Consider the following 20,376-nt stretch of genomic DNA (forward strand, 5'->3'; position numbering starts at 1 on the left):
CTGCTTACAAATTACATTTATCTAAATGAAAATGGCAGCTCTTATTATTAAAGTATAGTAAAAAAATGGTCATTCTTCTTAATAAATTAGATAGGCTTGATGACATTTCGTATCTACAAAAATAATGAGTTGAATCTTAGTTTGGTGTTCGGTTGAATCTGGCCTTGGTCCAACCACGGATCACGGTGAGCTCGTGCTCGTTGGTGTGCGGTTCATATATTAATTGCGGAGAATAAATCATTATAATTACTAATTGGAGGTCTAGGTGGTAATTAATGGCTAACTAATTAATTATTATAAATTAAGATTAAATTTTAACTATTAGATTAAATTTTAGCTATTAAATTTTAGCTAATAATGACAAAGTGGATAACATTTTAAATTAAAAAAATTATTAAATAAAATTCTTATATATGCTAGTTAAAGCTAATCATTTTTTTTCTCCTCAAAAACATAAAATTTTAAATTTACTAAACTCTCTCAATTTTAAATAATTTTTTTTAAAAAAAATATACCAAAAGGTAATTTCATAGGGTATCTAATGAGATCTTATTTGCATACGTTCCAACGATGATCAGATGATGAAATTTAATAAGTTTAACAATGATGAAATTTAATTAGTTTAACAGTGTAATTTTTACTGGAGTTTGTACCGTTGAGAACTTGAGAACTTGTAACTATGTTTATTTATGATACTTTCGATCTATACAAAACACAGTAATTAATTTCACGCGTACCATTTGGTAAAATAGTTTATAGCACAAACGGTATAGGATAGTTAAAACCAAAATAAATGAAATACAATAAATTTCCAATATCTATCAGCAGCAAGATTATATAACTTTATAAATCAGAACACAGCGCCCAAAATTTAACATAACCCTAACATAAGCATTATTCAGCACTGAGCAGAGAACCTCATCCTGATCAAAAACTGCAAAATGTCTACTAAAAGAAGTAGCAAAGAAGAGTACATAATCTGATAAAAATGATCACAGACAAATCTAAGAGACGACGTGCTCAGCAGATCAAATTTCCTCACATAAACTTCAATTTGTGCAGCAGATCAAGAACACAAAAGGCAGTTCTAATCGTTGTTTTCTTCAGGATTTGGCTTGATCCCGCTGCAGCAGAAGAAGTGCGGTAGCTTGACACGGCCGCACACCCTGCAAAGATTTTAACATTCAATCACTACGAAGAAGCAATACAGAGGATAATCGAATCTCCAGATAAATGTTATTGGTCTGACAATTTAGTCATTCTCTAAAAAACAATGGGAAACCCATTGCCACTATTCTTAATTGAGCTTAGCGGAAGTTCAGTTCCACAAGAAGAAACTTGTACAAAAGTAGAGAGAGACACACTGATGGAAAGAACCAACTTACTTGCACTTGATTATTACTGGGACAGGTTTCAAAGCCTTTGGTCCATTTCTAATACCTCTCCTGTGTGGAGAAACCTGGAGGAAGAATTTCATGTTCGATTACTTAGCATGCAAAGCAAATCATTGTTGAGGGTTGTAAATGACATAATATGCAATCATAGAGGCCAAAGGGGAAAAAGACTTTAAATTTACAATCTATGCTTTGAGGCACAAAGGTACCAAAGATGAAGCCGTGGGTTTGCATTCAGCCGGGAGGGCTAGCAAAAGAAAATGAGAGGAAACGGACCAAGAGATACGTATATAAATTAAGTACTCAATTCCCCACTACAAGACCAGAACCAGGGCATAAGAATGTGAACTGTAAACGGCTGCAACGATAGCCCCAAGACTCACGACATAAGGAGAGATTTAGGGAAAATACATAGTAGTACTAGTTTTTAATGTCACTCCCAATACAAACTTCCAATCAAATGCTTAACAACTCATTCTTCAAAAGTTCCATCAAACTTTTAGTACAATAGTTAAAGCCTGAAATTGATGAACATATAGAGAGTGTTTCAGGTTCACATTAGAGACATGTACAGCCAGAAATGAAATTTTTACATTGATGCTACAGCTGATGCCCAACAATCAGGATAAAATCACAACTCAATTGATAATGCACCTAAGAAAACTTTGCATTTTGCTGATCCAAATCCGACCATAAACAAGATTAGGAATGAAAACAAATGAAAGCTAGCAAAACTTAACACATTCATAACATTTTTCACCAAACAAGAACTGTCTTCACTCAAGCATATCACGAACAGATTGTAACATTGATTATGCAAATTTCAATAAATTCATTTCTCCGTAAGCAAGCATGTATCCTCTAAAGTAAAACTTTGTAGCTAATTTGAAATATAAAAAATTGAGCAATAAAAAGTAAAATTGACCTTCCTCTTTGGGACCGCCATCAGCTCCATAGCTCCGCCGGAAAAGGGCGAATCGATAAAATTATTTTCGCCATGATTTTCCGGTAAAACAAGCGGCGGCAATGTGATAGTGAAATGGTGGTTGATGGCAGTGGCCAACGGCGCAGGTTGAGCCAATGAGTGGGCCAGACGCCGGAAGCCGTATCTTAGCATCGAAATGGACGTATCAGCGTCTAGAAACTCACTCGGATCATCAGGGAGAAGTAGGTTTCAATCGAATTTTGTTGAACAAGTGGTGATTTTGTGAATGGAGAGGAGCCTGTCTAACCCTACAAACAAATATAGTATTGGGCCATATTTTAATTGGCTGATTGGGTTTAGTTATAAATGGGCCCAGATGTTTTTGGGATTTTTTATTTTGTATCAACTACTACTCCTCCGTTTCCCGTTCCATAGCTGGAAGCATTTTTTTTTTTTTGTTAGAGATTAAAAAAAAATTATGATAAATGAGTTAAGTAAATGAAGAATAAAGTATAAAATGAAAAAAGTAAAAGAGATGAAGAGAGAATAAAGAGAGAGTAAAGTACTCCCTCGGTTCCATTGAAGATGACCCACTTTCCTTTTTAGTTTGTCCCAATTAAGATGACTCGTTACTTAAAATGGAAACACATTTATCTCTATTTTATTCTTGAGTAACGGTCAAAATTGGTCCTGAACATATTGTCATTTTACCTTTTTGGTCCTAAACATTATCTTTTGGATTTTTTGGTCCTAAACTTATGAGAATTTGATCATTTTGGTCCTCTGTTATCTTTTCCGTTAAAAACTAACGGTCAACGGTTTTAAATCCGATTTTGACCAAATTTAAGTTTTAATTCTGTTTTTTAAATTTTTAATTAAAAACCCTAACTATTATTAAAAATACTCTTTTAAAAAGATTTATAATTAAGGATTTAAAAAGATTTAAAAGAATATTTTTAATAATAGTTAGGGTTTTTAATTAAGGATTTAAAAAACATAATTAAAACTTAAATTTGGTCAAAATTGGATTTAAATCCGTTGACCGTTAGTTTTTAACGGAAAAGTTAACAGAGGACCAAAATGATCAAATTCTCATATGTTCAGGACCAAAAAATCCAAAAGATAATGTTTAGGACCGAAAAGATAAAATGACCATATGTTCAGGACCAATTTTAACCTTTACTCTTTATTTTTGCTCTCTTACTTTACTCTCTTCTCTCAACACATAAAATAAATTTGCATAAAATCCCGGCCGCCCAAGAAAGGGGTCATCTTCTTTGGGACGGAGGGAGTAAGTGAGAATAAATGTGTTTGACTTTTACTAAAAATAAAAATGACTCCACTACTATGTAACGTACCAAAATGGCAAAATGATTTCACTACTATGGAACGGAAGGAGTATAATGTAAGACTTCCTAGTACAAATGTACAATCTTATACGGAGTACATATCTTTTATGAAACATAAAAATTACGGTTATCCAAATGAAAATGGCAGCTCTTATTATTAAAGTATGGTAAAAATTGGTAATTGTTCTTAATAATAGTAGATAGTCTTGATGACATTTCGTACCTACAAAAATAATGAGTTGAATCTGAGTTGGGTGTTCGTCGAGTCTGGCTGGGTACATTCTTTACGGAGTATTAATCATCATAATTACTAATTAGAGGTCTTTTCTTATCTTTACCTTCTGGGATGCCTACACACTTAATTTCTTTTTTGTTTAAGAAAATTCATTCAGTTTTTTCCCTTGTAATATATGGACTTAATCATAAAAGTGAAGACATATAGTATTAATTTGTGATATTAACCTATAACTCTTCTATTTGGACATAGTTTTTTTTATTGAATTAACCAAAAATATTAACCTACAAATCTTGAGAAATGTTTTAGTGGTTGCTAGACGGAAATTTGAAAGACGTGTTGCTACATACGAAGATCGCTTCATTCGTCAAGTTATCATGAATCACTGTAGAGTTGTAGCTGTTAACATAGTCTGACTTGAGAATATATAGGTAATATGCTAGAGTAATTCATTAGAGATGAGTGTAGATAAGACCGAATATTTGTAACTATTCGACAAATATTGACTTATTAGATGTTGAGATATTATTGTAATTATTGCCCGTACAAATGAAAGATAGAAAAATTATGACTCTTTTTAATCTTTCAATATAATTAACAATTTAGGGAATCATAAATCTCAGCACTAATGAGGCACGAAACAAATTGTAATTAGTCCACTTCCATCACAAAATTATATGGCGTTTTTTAACATGCAATTTTCAGCAATTTTATGTTATACTGTTAATGATGTTATTAAAACACACTTGAAACCACCATTGTCTACTAAAAATAGCCAAAAGCAAGAACAATTTCAACAGTTTTCCAATTAAAGAAAGATATATAATGTGATTAGATCAATACTAGGACAAAATTCCTAGGAGAAAAGGGTCAAAGAAGAAAGTTCAGATTTTAATTAGTGCCCATAGGTCAATTATTGCTATTATTAATGCCATCATTTGAAGAGTCAATAGCTCAATTTAAGAATTATTACTATTGTTAATGCTCATTTGAAGAGTCAGCTCAATTTAAGTTTTCCCAACTTAAATGGCGATTAATTATGTTAATTAGACATAAACATAATTTAACAACCCATCAATTACAAATTAGAGCTCAAAAAAATCACTCGCACACTAACAGACTCAAACTTCCAATCTATGGAAGAAAAAGCAAAATTAAAAAGTAAATACATATAATTCAATGAAATGTAATGCATTATTGTTTTTTTTATTTAAATTTATGAAATAGTCATAGAAAAATCATTCCATCCATCACATTAAAAATTTATACAATAACTTATGAAAGAAAGAAGCCTTTAATACCAGTCTCACAATTACTATCTCATTAGTATATCTATAGGGACAAAAGATATCATATATACATTAGTTAAATCATTTTGAAAAAACATGTAATGTATATAAAAAATATCAATATTCATCACATCTCACTATTATACAGTATCATATATAGAGTATTTAAATTTATATTCCTTTAGTAATATAATCGCCATTCCATCCACCATACTTGAACATATACAAAGAAAATATCTTTAATTACGATTTTTACTATTATCTCTACATTACTCATAAAATAACAGAATATAATATTGCCCGGTCACAGTCAAATCACTCCGAGCAAAATCCATAAAAAGACACCAAATATTATAGGAGTATTAATTATGCCATCTCCGATCCTTGAAAAATATTCAATTTTGCCATTTTTTTTAATTTTCACTTTTTATATAATCATTTTAATGCGTATTTTTTTTCACATATTCCATATTTTCAAATTTTCTCAATAGCTTGAATTTGTAAATATTTTAAGTGTAACAAAAAGTGTATACATTAAAATAAAGAAAAAAATTGCTCCAATAAATTTAATGGCATATCTAAATCGCATTTGAAAAAAAAAATCATTCGTGTATCAGATTTTTTAGGTGTAGGATTTTTTTAATTAAAGTTAAAGTACTAATTAACTATACAAAAATTAAAAAATGAAAATTTTGAGAAATAAAATGATTAACTTAAAAGTAGTAATATTGATAAATTTTTGTTTTGTATAAATTAATACTAATGTATATAGTTAGAAGGAATACATATTGAAGGAAAAAAAAATTTATTGTGTCCCTACTCCCTAACCATAAAAAATTGCAAGCTGAAAGGGCTATAAAAATAGCACAATTTTCATCTCTTAGAAATAGAAACTCATCGTTAATACCCTAATAAAGCCTCATCACACTCCACATTTCTCTCCAACCCTATTCTCACCTCTCTCTCTCTCTCTCTCTCACTCTCTTCATTTCTAATGGATTTCGACACCATTAATCGACAGAATTTTTCAATGTACTCAAAAACCTTCGAAGCCAATCCCTGCATTCCAAAAATGGAAGAGGGTTTCGCCGCTGCTGCTGCTGCTTCCTCCTCTTCGTCCTCGTCTTCCTCTAACAGATTCTTCACTAACAACACTCTCGATTACTTCCCATTCGAGGGATCTTTGAACTCGATTTGTTTCCCGTCTTTTCAAGATCCCTTCGATCCGTTTCAAGCTCATTCCTTCCTCAGATTCAACCAAGAATTCCCCACTCAGAATTCTTACATGCATAGCTGTCATTCTCTCCGATCTCTCGAGCCTTCCGAATCGATTCAGACAGCAGTAGATCCTCATCATCAGTTTCAGACAAGCCAGCATTTTAATGAATATAATTTGCAGGGAAGGAGTTTTGCAGAAGGAGAAGATGATGAAGGAGTTCATCTCAAAGGAGGTGTTAATGGTGGGAAAAATCAAAACAAAAGGAAAAGAGTTGTTGATAAAAAATCTGATATCATCAAAGGCCAATGGAATCCAGAAGAAGATGGGTAAATTATTTTTTTATTTTTTATTTTTTGGTATATTCTTGATTTTTCACTTGTGTGCTTATTTCATAAAATTATTATTTTTATAAATTTTTATGTTTATTTTTTGTAGGCTGCTGGTGGAATTAGTAGAGAAGTTTGGTGAGAGAAAATGGTCTTCAATTGCTCAATTGCTTCCGGGAAGAATTGGGAAGCAATGTAGGGAGAGATGGCTCAACCATTTGAAACCAAATATTAAGGTTTTTTTTCTTTGCTTCTATATTTGCATTATTTTCTTCCTTTTATGCTTTTTTATTCCTTTTTGTTTAGTATTTTGTTTTTATTATTTATTACATACAAGGATACTTAGGGATGAGGAGAGATAGAATTGCTTTACAAAATCTGTTCCCGAGGCATGCTTTAAAAAAATATTAAAATCGGAGTTGAAACTGACGTTTAAGGATATTTCAACGATTTCAAAAGCACATTTTTGCGGCTTACCATTTTACTTTTTATACACATATGACATATATATTTAATAAAATTTGCTATATATTATTAATAATAAATTATATTTATAGATTATTATTATTATTATTAATTTAATTAAAATTTTATATTTATAATGTATATAAAAATAAATTTATATTTTGATAGTTTAATATATTATATAGTATAAGTAAATGTGTGAAATATGCCAAACAAATTAATTAGTATTTTTATTTTAGATATTTACTAGAAGAGTTATAATTTGTCTATATGATAATTTTTGCATTTCAATTTCAAGATATCTCTTAACGCGTAATAACTATTAGGAAACACATGCATTGCATGTATACCGTGCATAAAAAAATCATACCATATATACTTCTATACTTGCCAACATTTTAAGCTTAAAAATCTCATAATTTAAGAATTTTCTTCTTTGGTAACATAGTATAAAATGGCAATATAGTAACTAAGTCCCTGATTTCATTTTTGCCAACTTTGCATGGATGTCTCGATTCATCTCTTTTTTTTCTAAAACCTTTTTCCTATTTCTCCATTTCAATTTCAAATTTTATTTCTCAACCGCACGATACACGCACATAACAACACACAAAAATGCACAATATTTGCACACTTAAATAATTCACTATATGCATATATAATTAAATCATAAACCACAACTTATATCAAATATTAAAGCTATAGGAAGACATAAAACACCCTTCTCTCTCTTTCAAATGTTTGACAAGATACGTATATGTTGCAGAAAGACCGGTGGTCAGAGGAAGAAGACCAGATTCTGATCTCTGCCCATCGGAAGCTAGGCAATCGATGGGCAGAGATTGCACGGAGCTTGCCCGGGAGGAGTGAGAATACGATAAAGAATCATTGGAATGCAACGAAGAGGAGGCAGCTTTCCTCAACAGCCAATTCCAAGAATGCCTCCACTCCTCTCCAAAACTACATAAGGAGCCTCATCAACGAGGCCAAGGCACCCTCTCCGGCTCCCTCCTCGGCCCCCACAGTCGATGAAGAGACCTTCTCTTTGCACACGCAGTTTGATATCCAGAAGGAGATGGACTTCATGGAGATGCTCTCTTGTGGCTATATTTGAGGCTTTCATTTTCCTTTTTTTTAATTTGGTTTCTTCAATGAAGAAGTTGTGACTTATGGATTGATTGGTTTAGAGTCTGTCTATATTTTGCTCGAATGGTATAGTGTGGCTTCATTCATCATTTTACCGTATGATAAATTGTTGGACACTATTTGTATTTTATATACATATTGTGATTGTAAACACTAATGCTTTTGAGCTCATGGTTTGAATCCATACAATATAATTTGTGTGGGATTGCTTGTGTGCGTATATATGTGTAATAACTAGTAGTACTACTTATTACGCACGAATGCGCACGCAAATGTACTATACTATTATGCTGATCATGAACGACAAGAAGAAGAAGACGAATAAGAAATAAATAGAAATTGGCCTCGAAAGAAAAATAAATTAGCAGATTGAACTTTGATTTATGGGCATAATTAATTAATGTATATTGGCTATAATTTTAATATATTTGTAAGGGGCACAATAAAAAAGGCGAAACCACTTGAAACAAACATAGCTAATTTTTATTTTTCATTCAATTTAATATATTTAAAAAAAATTAACCATGAAAAGGAAAATTATTATAAAGGAAAATTTTTATGTTAATGCCACGTTAATTTAAACTTTTATGTTCAAGTAAATTTTTTTTTTTTGGTAATGGTTGGGGAGTGATCAATTGCTAACTCGTCTTTTAATTGCTAACTACAACTAATTCAAGGCCACATGATTTTAAAAAACGTGTGGTCTACAATTTGCCACGTGTAATTTGCGTTTTTATTAATTAAATCGAAAAAAATTAAAAAAAAACCGTCAAATTAGGGTTTTGGATGAAAATGTCAATATAGTGTTTCGAAAATATCAACACAATGCTTTGAAAATGTCAATATAGTGTTTAGAAAATATCAACACAATGCTTTCGAAAAATACGAAAATTCTAAAAAAAATTTTTCAAATTTTGACGTCGGAACATATGCATGTAGTATATCGTTGGAATCATTATAAAATTATCTTTAATTTGATATATGTTATATGAATTTAAAGTTTTGAAATTTCTTTTAAAAGTTAATTATAACTAACTTGACATTAATACCCCTATTGATTTTTATTGGAATTAATTCTATAGCCTTATTGACATTTTTTGTTGATCGTATTGACATTTTATGGTTAATGATCTAGGCCTTTAATTTGAATATCTAATGGCTATTATTGAATTGTAGTTAGCAATTAAGCATTGAGTTAGCAATATAACACTCTCCGGTAATGATTAAAGTAATTTTTTAAGAATGCCTCCGACAGATATTTGAAAGCAAATCTAGGTCACACACATTCCAAATCAGCCTAGCTTTGGGCTTTCATCTATTATCCATTCTTCTTTGGGCTTTCATTAATTAGCAATGATTTAGGCCTTCTTTTATTAGATATGTGAGGGATTTGATTTACTAGTTATCAGGCTTTCTTTTATTAAACATTTGAGCCCACTACTATTCATATGTTCGTCCACCGCTACAGTTCTCTCATAAGTATATACTAAGACATCACAAAATATAGTAAGCAATTTCATTTTAAATATTTAAATTTTAATCATATAATAAAACATGCCCCAAGAGGAGCATGTTAGGGTGCCACCACCCCTTACAATAACACCATACCACCATTCCTAGCCAATCATTTGTACACGTGGACGAATAATAAGCTGCCACGTGGCAAAAAAAAAAAAAAAAAAAACCCCAAAAAAGACGGGCAGCAATGTGCTGGTCTTTAAACAGCATTTTTCTGAACAGCAATATCCAACACGTTAGATAGCAATTTAAATTGTTATCTAACATGTTGGATATTGCTGTGTAGCGTTTATAATATTGTTATATAAGTGGTGTTACAGTGTCATTTTAAAAGGAGTTGTCATTTTAACACAAACCTTCCCCAAGATATGGAATAGATTGTCCCTCTACAATAAAAACAACTCAAATATAGGAGTAGTATTATATATTGAACCTATAGATTTATACAACTAACATCTTTACACAGTATAAATCTTGTACAAAATTAAAGTACAACATCATTATTATTTGTATAACCTTGAAAATTATAGTTTTGATTTTGACGATTAGGTATAATAGGTTGAGGCTTCAAAAGAAAAATCCAAGTCTAACTAGTAGATTGAGGCTTCAAAAAATTTGAGGAATCTCTTTTTAAGGAAAGAAAATATTATTTTAATTTAATATACATATAATGTTTTTCGTGCATCATGAATGTCATGGAATCAATAATTGTATTAAAGCTCGAATTCAAGATGAAAACAGGAAATACATACCAATACTTGTTTTGACATCTATCAATTAATGTAGAGTTTCATCCTTTTTCACAGCATGTTGAAGTTCTGTCTCCAATGGACAAACGCAGGCGCCTGGAACAGATATTGAGATCTCAAGAACCTGGTTCAAAGATAATAATTTTCTGCTCTACAAAGAAAATGTGTGACCAGCTAGCAGGTACTCTGACCCGGCAATTCGGAGCCGCTGCTATTCATGGAGATAAATCTCAGGGCGAGAGGGATTATGTGCTGAATCAGTTTCGCACTGGAAGATCCCCTGTGCTTGTGGCCACTGACGTTGCTGCCCGTGGTCTGGACATTAAGGATATAAGGTTGGCATCTGAAATTGATTTTAGATTTTATAAAACAGGCACGATTCTCCTCTGCTTTGGGTTAGGCATACCTTAAGATGCTTACCAAATTCTATTTTTAGGAGTTTCTTTGTGCAGTCCGGACATTATCCTCTTTCTATCACTCTTGTTGATCAATTAATCTTATGATATGATGACTAGAATATGGCCATGTCATCATTAGCTGCAGCAGCTTTGATTTTCTACACTCCACACTCTGTGGTGTATAACCGTTCTAGCATCTATGCTATTGCTCTATATATTATGGGAACAATGCAACGATTTCTTTTGCAATAATTGACAATTTAGTTTTACATTATCTGTTAGCTATTGTGATTTGTCTCATATGTTTGTGTTGTCTCTCTCAGGGTGGTTTTGAACTATGACTTCCCTACAGGAGTTGAGGACTATGTTCACAGAATCGGCAGAACTGGCCGGGCTGGTGCCACTGGTGTGGCATACACTTTCTTCTGTGAGCAGGATGCGAAACATGCTTCAGAGCTTATCAAACTCTTGGAAGGTGCTAGTCAGCGTGTGCCCAGCGAACTCCGTGACATGGCCTCACGTGGTGGTGGAATGGGGAGAACAAGACGTCAGTGGGGCTCAGGCCCTGGTGGGCGTGATGGAGGTCGTGGCGGTGGTCGTTTCGGTTCTTCTCAAAGTGGACGGGATGGGGGAAGAGGTGGTTGGGGAATGCCATCATCCCAGGATAGGGCCGGTGGCCGTGATAGGTGAATGATCTTTCCTTCCCTATTATTATGCAGCGATGCATGGGTCTTTATTTCTCTAGTCTAAGATGGTCCGTTTATACTTGCAGACATGTCAATGGATTCTCTAACGGATACGATACAAATGGCACTGGAAGCTTCCATCAGAGGAGCTTCCATGAGAACACGGTCACTGCTCCAAAGAGTAGAGGCAGAAGTCGTAGCAGAAGCCCCAGAAGGATTTCAGGATGGGGGGAAAAGCCTCGAAGCCGCAGTCGTAGCATGGAGAGATTTCCATCCAAGAGCAGTCGGCCCTCTTCTTATGGTAACAAGGATTACAAGTAATTATAAGAAAACCTTAAAATCTCCAAATTCGAGGATCAGTTTGCTATATAGTGTTTGTAGGTGGTGTGGCGATGGAGAGTGATCTAATCTGATTTATTAGTAATTAATGCAATACACTTTCTCCCTTTGAAATGTCCAGTAAAGAGAACGTTTAGGGTTGGCCAATTTTGCCACAATTTGTGTTGTGTACTGATAATATTAATATTTTTAGACTGCAATTCTATTCCAATATATTCTTATCCGACAGCTCTCGTTTAGTTGTAAAAGTAACATATTTCTTAGAAGTCTTTTGTTATTCTGCTTACAAATTACATTTATCTAAATGAAAATGGCAGCTCTTATTATTAAAGTATAGTAAAAAAATGGTCATTCTTCTTAATAAATTAGATAGGCTTGATGACATTTCGTATCTACAAAAATAATGAGTTGAATCTTAGTTTGGTGTTCGGTTGAATCTGGCCTTGGTCCAACCACGGATCACGGTGAGCTCGTGCTCGTTGGTGTGCGGTTCATATATTAATTGCGGAGAATAAATCATTATAATTACTAATTGGAGGTCTAGGTGGTAATTAATGGCTAACTAATTAATTATTATAAATTAAGATTAAATTTTAACTATTAGATTAAATTTTAGCTATTAAATTTTAGCTAATAATGACAAAGTGGATAACATTTTAAATTAAAAAAATTATTAAATAAAATTCTTATATATGCTAGTTAAAGCTAATCATTTTTTTTCTCCTCAAAAACATAAAATTTTAAATTTACTAAACTCTCTCAATTTTAAATAATTTTTTTTAAAAAAAATATACCAAAAGGTAATTTCATAGGGTATCTAATGAGATCTTATTTGCATACGTTCCAACGATGATCAGATGATGAAATTTAATAAGTTTAACAATGATGAAATTTAATTAGTTTAACAGTGTAATTTTTACTGGAGTTTGTACCGTTGAGAACTTGAGAACTTGTAACTATGTTTATTTATGATACTTTCGATCTATACAAAACACAGTAATTAATTTCACGCGTACCATTTGGTAAAATAGTTTATAGCACAAACGGTATAGGATAGTTAAAACCAAAATAAATGAAATACAATAAATTTCCAATATCTATCAGCAGCAAGATTATATAACTTTATAAATCAGAACACAGCGCCCAAAATTTAACATAACCCTAACATAAGCATTATTCAGCACTGAGCAGAGAACCTCATCCTGATCAAAAACTGCAAAATGTCTACTAAAAGAAGTAGCAAAGAAGAGTACATAATCTGATAAAAATGATCACAGACAAATCTAAGAGACGACGTGCTCAGCAGATCAAATTTCCTCACATAAACTTCAATTTGTGCAGCAGATCAAGAACACAAAAGGCAGTTCTAATCGTTGTTTTCTTCAGGATTTGGCTTGATCCCGCTGCAGCAGAAGAAGTGCGGTAGCTTGACACGGCCGCACACCCTGCAAAGATTTTAACATTCAATCACTACGAAGAAGCAATACAGAGGATAATCGAATCTCCAGATAAATGTTATTGGTCTGACAATTTAGTCATTCTCTAAAAAACAATGGGAAACCCATTGCCACTATTCTTAATTGAGCTTAGCGGAAGTTCAGTTCCACAAGAAGAAACTTGTACAAAAGTAGAGAGAGACACACTGATGGAAAGAACCAACTTACTTGCACTTGATTATTACTGGGACAGGTTTCAAAGCCTTTGGTCCATTTCTAATACCTCTCCTGTGTGGAGAAACCTGGATAAAGAATTTCATGTTCGATTACTTATCATGCAAAGCGAGTCATTGTTGAGGGTTGTAAATGACATAATATGCAATCATAGAGGCCAAAGGGGAAAAAGACTAGAAATTTACAATCTCTGCTTTGAGGCACAAAGGTACCAAAGATGAAGCCGTGGGTTTGCATTCAGCAAAAGAAAATGAGAGGAAATGGATAAAGAGTTAAGTATTTAATTTAAGTACTCAGTTCCCCACTACAGGACCAGAACCAGGGCAAAAGAATGTGAACAGTAAATGGCTGCAACGATAGCCCCAAGACTCACGACATAAGGAGAGATTTAGGAAAAATACATAGCACCAGTTTTTAATGCCACTACCAATACAAACTACCTATCAAATGCTTAACAACTCATTCTTCAAAAGTTCCATCAAACTTTTAGTACAATAGTTAAAGCCTGAAATTGATGAACATATAGAGAGTGTTTCAGGTTCACATTAGAGACATGTACAGCCAGATATGAAATTTTTACATTGATGCTACAGCTGATGCCCCACAATCAGGATAAAATCACAACAACTCAATTGATAATGCACCTAAGAAAACTTTGCATTTTGCTGATCCAAATCCGACCATAAACAAGATTAGGAATGAAAACAAATGAAAGCTAGCATAACTTAACACATTCATAACATTTTTCACCAAACAAGAACTGTTTTCACTCAAGCATATCACGAACTGACAGTAACATTAATTATCCAAATTTCAATAAATTCATTTCTTCGTAAGCAAGAGCCAAAAATATCAAGACACACTAAAAAGAAAAAAAACTACTAAAACTTTGTAGCTTATTTGAAATATAAAAAATTGAGCAACAAAAAGTAAAATTGACCTTCCTCTTGGGGACCGCCATGAGCTCCATAGCTCCGCCGGAAAAGGGCGAATCGATACAATTATTTTCGTCATGATTCTCCGGTAAAACAAGCGGCGGCAATGTGATAGTGAAATGGTGGTTGATGGCAGTGGCCAACGGTGCAGGTTGAGCCAACGAGTGGGCCAGACGCCGGAAACCGTATCTTAGCATCGAAATTGACGTATTAGCGTCTAGAAACTCACCCGAATCATAAGCACCAACGCCAGATGCGCTTCTTTGGAGATGAGGGATGTAGGAGAACTAGGTTTTTTCAATTTCTTTTTGTTGATTTTGTTGAAGAAATGGTGATTTTGTGGCGAAGCCAGAAGAGAATGGAGAGGAGACTGCTTAACCCTACAATGAAAAATAGAATTGGGCCATATTGAATTGGCAGATTGGGTTTAGTTATAAATGGGCCCAGATGTTTTTGGGATTTTTAACCACCCTGTGCTGAACCCACTCTTGTCAGAATCCGACTAATCTTGCTCGACCAGACTTGCAAATTAAGGCCGAAAGTCTCTCAGCGAGTGACAGAGTTTGACCCGTGACCTCAAGGTCATCACAGCCCGCGCTGCCAGCATAAAAATTACAGTTATCCAAATGAAAATGGCAGCTCTTATTATTAAAGTATGGTAAAAATTGGTAATTGTTCTTAATAATAGTAGATAGTCTTGATGACATTTCGTACCTACAAAAATAATGAGTTGAATCTGAGTTGGGTACATTCTTTACGGAGTATTAATCATCATAATTACTAATTAGAGGTCTTTTCTCATCTTTACCTTCTGCGAGGCCTACACACTTAATTTCTTTTTTGTTTAAGAAAATTCATTCAGTTTTATCCCTTGTAATATATGGACTTTTAGATCATAAAAGTGAAAGACATATAGTATTAATTTGTGATATTAACCTATAACTCGTCTATTTGGACATACAGTTTTTTTTATTGAATTAACCAAAAAATATTAACCTACAAATCTTGAGAAATGTTTTAGTGGTTGCTAGACGGAAATTTGAAAGACGTGTTGCTACATACGAAGATCGCTTCATTCGTCAAGTTATCATGAATCACTGTAGAGTTGTAGTTGTTAACATAGTCTCACTTGAGAATATATAGGTAATATGCTAGAGTAATTCATTAGAGATGAGTGTAGATAAGACCGAATATTTGTAACTATTTGACGAATATTGACTTATTAGATGTTGAGATATTATCGTAATTATTGCCCGTACAAATGAAAGATAGAAAAATTATGACTCTTTTTAATCTTTCAATATAATTAACAATTTAGGGAATCATAAATCTCATACAAATTGTAATTAGTCCACTTCCATCACAAAATTATGTATGTATATATATGGCGTTTTTTAACATGCAATTTTCAGCAATTTTATGTTATACTGTTGATGATGTTATTAAAACACACTTGAAACCACCATTGTCTACTAAAAATAGCCAAAAGCAAGAACAATTTCAACAGTTTTCCAATTAAAGAAAGATATATAATGTGATTAGATCAATACTAGGACAAAATTCCTAGGAGAAAAGGGTCAAAGAAGAAAGTTCAGATTTTAATTAGTGCCCATAGGTCAATTATTGCTATTATTAATGCCATCATTTGAAGAGTCAATAGCTCAATTTAAGAATTATTACTATTGTTAATGCTCATTTGAAGAGTCAGCTCAATTTAAGTTTTCCCAACTTAAATGGCGATTAATTATGTTAATTAGACATAAACATAATTTAACAACCCATCAATTACAAATTAGAGCTCAAAAAAATCACTCGCACACTAACAGACTCAAACTTCCAATCTAATGGATGGAAGAAAAAGCAAAATTAAAAAGTAAATACTAATAGCATAATATAATTCAATGAAATGTAAGGCATTACACTTTGCTTTATTTTTTAATATTTGTCTATGCACACTGCATTAATGTTTTTTTGTGATTTAAATTTATGAAATGGTCATAGAATAATCATTCCATTCATCACATTAAAAATTTATACTATTAACTTATGAAAGAAAGAAACCTTTAATATCAGTCTCACAATTATCTCATTATTATATCTATAGGGACAAAAGATAGTACTAGTAATATTTACATTAGTTAAATCATTTTGAAAAAATGTAATGTAGTACTATATAAAAAAATATCAATATTCATCACATCTCACTATTATACAGTATCATAGAGTATTTAAATTTATATTCCTTTAGTAATAGAATCGCCATTCCATCCACCATACTTGAACATATACAAAGAAAAAATCTTTAATTACGATTTTTACTATTATCTCTACATTACTCATAAAATAACAGAATATAATATTGCCCGGTCACAGTCAAATCACTCCGAGCAAAATCCATAAAAAGACACCAAATATTATAGGAGTATTAATTATGCCATCTCCGATCCTTGAAAAATATTCACTTTTGCCATTTTTTTTAATTTTCACTTTTTATATAATCATTTTAATACGTATTTTTTTTCACATATTCCATATTTTCAAATTTTCTCAATAGCTTGAATTTGTAAATATTTTAAGTGTAACAAAAAGTGTATACATTAAAATAAAGAAAAAAATTGCTCCAATAAATTTAATAGCATGTCTAAATCGCATTTGAAAAAAAAAAATCATTTGTGTATCAGATTTTTTAGGTGCATGATTTTTTTTAATTAAAATTAAAGTACTAATTAACTATACAAAAATTAAAAAATTAAATTTTGAGAAAAAAATGATTAACTTAAAAGTAGAAATAAAAATTAATATTGATAAATTTTTGTTTTGTATAAATCAATACTAATGTATATAGTTAGAAGGAATACATATTGAAGGGAAAAAAAATTTATTGTGTCCCTACTCCCTAACCATAAAAAATTTCAAGCTGAAAGGGCTATAAAAATAGCACAATTTTCATCTCTTAGAAATAGAAACTCATCGTTAATACCCTAATAAAGCCTCATCACACTCCACATTTCTCTCCAACCCTATTCTCACCTCTCTCTCTCTTTCACTCTCTTCATTTCTAATGGATTTCGACACCATTAATCGACAGAATTTTTCAATGTACTCAAAAACCTTCGAAGCCAATCCCTGCATTCCAAAAATGGAAGAGGGTTTCGCCGCCGCTGCTGCTGCTGCTTCCTCCTCTTCATCCTCGTCTTCCTCTAACAGATTCTTCACTAACAACACTCTCGATTACTTCCCATTCGAGGGATCTTTGAACTCGATTTGTTTCCCGTCTTTTCAAGATCCCTTCGATCCGTTTCAAGCTCATTCCTTCCTCAGATTCAACCAAGAATTCCCTACTCAGAATTCTTACATGCATAGCTGTCATTCTCTTCGACCTCTCGAGGCTTCCGAATCGATTCAGACAGCAGTAGATCCTCATCATCAGTTTCAGACAAGCCAGCATTTTAATGAGTATAATTTGCAGGGAAGGAGTTTTGTTGAAGGAGAAGATGATGATGGAGTTCATCTCAAAGGAGGTGTTAGTGGTGGGAAAAATCAGAACAAAAGGAAAAGAGTTGTTGATAAAAAATCTGATATCATCAAAGGCCAATGGAATCCAGAAGAAGATGGGTAAATTATTTTTTTATTTTTTATTTTTTGGTATATTCTTGATTTTTCACTTGTGTGCTTATTTCATAAAATTATTATTTTTATAAATTTTTATGTTTATTTTTTGTAGGCTGCTGGTGGAATTAGTAGAGAAGTTTGGTGAGAGAAAATGGTCTTCAATTGCTCAATTGCTTCCGGGAAGAATTGGGAAGCAATGTAGGGAGAGATGGCTCAACCATTTGAAACCAAATATTAAGGTTTTTTTTGCTTTGCTTCTATATTTGCATTATTTTGTTCCTTTTATGCTTTTTTATTCCTTTTTGTTTAGTATTTTATTTTTATTATTTATTACATACAAGGATACTTAGGGATGAGGAGAGATAGAATTGCTTTACAAAATCTGTTCCCGAGGCGTGCTTTAAAAAATATTAAAATCGGAGTTGAAACTGACGTTTAAGGATATTTCAACGATTTCAAAAGCGCATCTTTGCGGCTTACCATTGTACTTATTATACACATATGACATATATATTTAATAAAATTTGCTATATATTATTAATAATAAATTATATTTATAGATTATTATTATTAATTTAATTAAAATTTTATATTTATAATGTATATAAAAATAAATTTATATTTTGATAGTTTAATATATTATATAGTATAAGTAAATGTGTGAAATATGCCAAACAAATTAATTAGTATTTTTATTTTAGATATTTACTAGAAGAGTTATAATTTGTCTATATGATAATTTTTGCATTTCAATTTCAAGATATCTCTTAACGCGTAATAACTATTAGGAAACACATGCATTGCATGTATACCGTGCATAAAAAAATCATACCATATATACTTCTATACTTACCAACATTTTAAGCTTAAAAATCTCATAATTTATGAATTTTCTTCTTTGGTAACATAGTATAAAATGGCAATATAGTAACTAAGTCCCTGATTTCATTTTTGCCAACTTTGCATGGATGTCTAGATTCATCTTTATTTTCTAAAACCTTTTTCCTATTTCTCCATTTCAATTTTATATTTTATTCCTCAACCGCACAATACACGCACATAACAACACAAAAATGCACAATATTTGCACACTCAATAATAGTTCACTATATGCATATATAATTAAATCATAAACCACAACTTATATCAAATATTAAAGCTATAGGAAGACATAAAACACCCTTCTCTCTCTTTCAAATGTTTGACAAGATACGTATATGTTGCAGAAAGACCGGTGGTCAGAGGAAGAAGACCAGATTCTGATCTCTGCCCATCGGAAGCTAGGCAATCGATGGGCAGAGATTGCACGGAGCTTGCCCGGGAGGAGTGAGAATACGATAAAGAATCATTGGAATGCAACGAAGAGGAGGCAGCTTTCCTCAACAGCCAATTCCAAGAATGCCTCCACTCCTCTCCAAAACTACATAAGGAGCCTCATCAACGAGGCCAAGGCACCCTCTCCGGCTCCCTCCTCGGCCCCCACAGTCGATGAAGACACCTTCTCTTTGCACACGCAGTTTGATATCCAGAAGGAGATGGACTTCATGGAGATGCTCTCTTGTGGCTATATTTGAGGCTTTCATTTTCCTTTTTGTTTATTTTGTTTCTTCAATGAAGAAGTGTTGTGACTTATGGATTGATTGGTTTATTGTTTGTCTATATTTTGCTCGAATGGTATAGTGTGGCTTCATTCATCATTTTACCGTATGATAAATTGTTGGACACTATTTGTATTTTATATACATATTGTGATTGTATACACTAATGCTTTTGAGCTCATGGTTTGAATCCATACAATATAATTTGTGTGGGATTGCTTTGTGTGCGTATATATGTGTAATAACTAGTAGTACTACTTATTACGCACGAACGCGCACGCAAATGTACTATACAATTATACTGATCATGAACGCCAAGAAGAAGAAGACGAATAAGAAATAAATAGAAATTGGCCTCGAAAGAAAAATAAATTAGCAGATTGAAGTTTGATTTATGGGCATAATTAATTAATGTATATTGGCTATAATTTTAATATATTTGTAAGGGGCACAATAAAAAAAGGCGAAACCACTTGAAACAAACATAGCTAATTTTTATTTTTCATTCAATTTAATATATTTT

The 20,376-nt window shown here is 32.3% G+C and overlaps 5 protein-coding genes across 5 annotated transcripts; 3 read left to right on the forward strand and 2 right to left on the reverse strand.

Moving 5' to 3' along the window:
* Positions 1-819: 819 nt before the first annotated feature.
* LOC125204177 (uncharacterized) lies at positions 820-2,615 on the reverse strand. Its single transcript, XM_048102749.2, has 3 exons — positions 2,320-2,615; positions 1,386-1,459; positions 820-1,166 (listed from the first exon to the last, which is right to left on the reverse strand). The coding sequence occupies exons 1-3, from the start codon at positions 2,509-2,511 to the stop codon at positions 1,088-1,090; spliced, it is 345 nt and encodes a 114-aa protein (XP_047958706.1). The 5' UTR covers positions 2,512-2,615; the 3' UTR covers positions 820-1,087.
* A 3,571-nt stretch (positions 2,616-6,186) lies between these two features.
* On the forward strand, positions 6,187-8,316 carry LOC125203654 (uncharacterized). Its single transcript, XM_048102050.1, has 3 exons — positions 6,187-6,737; positions 6,847-6,973; positions 7,969-8,316. The coding sequence occupies exons 1-3, from the start codon at positions 6,187-6,189 to the stop codon at positions 8,314-8,316; spliced, it is 1,026 nt and encodes a 341-aa protein (XP_047958007.1).
* Positions 8,317-10,646: 2,330 nt separating this feature from the next.
* On the forward strand, positions 10,647-12,266 carry LOC125203105 (ATP-dependent RNA helicase-like protein DB10). Its single transcript, XM_048101394.2, has 3 exons — positions 10,647-10,950; positions 11,337-11,699; positions 11,786-12,266. The coding sequence occupies exons 1-3, from the start codon at positions 10,694-10,696 to the stop codon at positions 12,018-12,020; spliced, it is 855 nt and encodes a 284-aa protein (XP_047957351.1). The 5' UTR covers positions 10,647-10,693; the 3' UTR covers positions 12,021-12,266.
* Positions 12,267-13,136: 870 nt separating this feature from the next.
* Positions 13,137-15,021, reverse strand: LOC125203954 (uncharacterized). The gene is made up of 3 exons (XM_048102482.2): positions 14,649-15,021; positions 13,703-13,776; positions 13,137-13,483 (listed from the first exon to the last, which is right to left on the reverse strand). The coding sequence occupies exons 1-3, from the start codon at positions 14,838-14,840 to the stop codon at positions 13,405-13,407; spliced, it is 345 nt and encodes a 114-aa protein (XP_047958439.1). The 5' UTR covers positions 14,841-15,021; the 3' UTR covers positions 13,137-13,404.
* Positions 15,022-17,704: 2,683 nt separating this feature from the next.
* Positions 17,705-19,829, forward strand: LOC125203806 (uncharacterized). The gene is made up of 3 exons (XM_048102261.1): positions 17,705-18,258; positions 18,368-18,494; positions 19,482-19,829. Exons 1-3 carry the CDS (start codon positions 17,705-17,707, stop codon positions 19,827-19,829), a joined length of 1,029 nt encoding a protein of 342 aa, XP_047958218.1.
* The last annotated feature ends 547 nt before the right edge of the window (positions 19,830-20,376 follow it).

This window comes from Salvia hispanica, chromosome 6, assembly GCF_029641045.1.
Source record: "Salvia hispanica isolate PSC_SH4W2 chromosome 6, Shi_PSC_v1, whole genome shotgun sequence".
Lineage (NCBI taxonomy): Eukaryota > Viridiplantae > Streptophyta > Magnoliopsida > Lamiales > Lamiaceae > Salvia > Salvia hispanica.

Excerpts from the sequence above, each read along its gene's own strand:
- LOC125203806 (XM_048102261.1), top strand. The coding sequence starts at position 17,705 with ATGGATTTCGACACCATTAATCGACAGAATTTTTCAATGTACTCAAAA. Across the intron at positions 18,259-18,367 it reads TGGAATCCAGAAGAAGATGG|GCTGCTGGTGGAATTAGTAG; the intron begins GTAAATTATTTT and ends TATTTTTTGTAG. Across the intron at positions 18,495-19,481 it reads ATTTGAAACCAAATATTAAG|AAAGACCGGTGGTCAGAGGA; the intron begins GTTTTTTTTGCT and ends TATATGTTGCAG.
- LOC125204177 (XM_048102749.2), bottom strand. The coding sequence starts at position 2,511 with ATGCTAAGATACGGCTTCCGGCGTCTGGCCCACTCATTGGCTCAACCT. Across the intron at positions 1,460-2,319 it reads TGGCGGTCCCAAAGAGGAAG|GTTTCTCCACACAGGAGAGG; the intron begins GTCAATTTTACT and ends TTCTTCCTCCAG. Across the intron at positions 1,167-1,385 it reads CCAGTAATAATCAAGTGCAA|GGTGTGCGGCCGTGTCAAGC; the intron begins GTAAGTTGGTTC and ends AAATCTTTGCAG.
- LOC125203954 (XM_048102482.2), bottom strand. The coding sequence starts at position 14,840 with ATGCTAAGATACGGTTTCCGGCGTCTGGCCCACTCGTTGGCTCAACCT. Across the intron at positions 13,777-14,648 it reads TGGCGGTCCCCAAGAGGAAG|GTTTCTCCACACAGGAGAGG; the intron begins GTCAATTTTACT and ends TTCTTTATCCAG. Across the intron at positions 13,484-13,702 it reads CCAGTAATAATCAAGTGCAA|GGTGTGCGGCCGTGTCAAGC; the intron begins GTAAGTTGGTTC and ends AAATCTTTGCAG.
- LOC125203105 (XM_048101394.2), top strand. The coding sequence starts at position 10,694 with ATGGACAAACGCAGGCGCCTGGAACAGATATTGAGATCTCAAGAACCT. Across the intron at positions 10,951-11,336 it reads CTGGACATTAAGGATATAAG|GGTGGTTTTGAACTATGACT; the intron begins GTTGGCATCTGA and ends TGTCTCTCTCAG. Across the intron at positions 11,700-11,785 it reads AGGGCCGGTGGCCGTGATAG|ACATGTCAATGGATTCTCTA; the intron begins GTGAATGATCTT and ends TTATACTTGCAG.
- LOC125203654 (XM_048102050.1), top strand. The coding sequence starts at position 6,187 with ATGGATTTCGACACCATTAATCGACAGAATTTTTCAATGTACTCAAAA. Across the intron at positions 6,738-6,846 it reads TGGAATCCAGAAGAAGATGG|GCTGCTGGTGGAATTAGTAG; the intron begins GTAAATTATTTT and ends TATTTTTTGTAG. Across the intron at positions 6,974-7,968 it reads ATTTGAAACCAAATATTAAG|AAAGACCGGTGGTCAGAGGA; the intron begins GTTTTTTTTCTT and ends TATATGTTGCAG.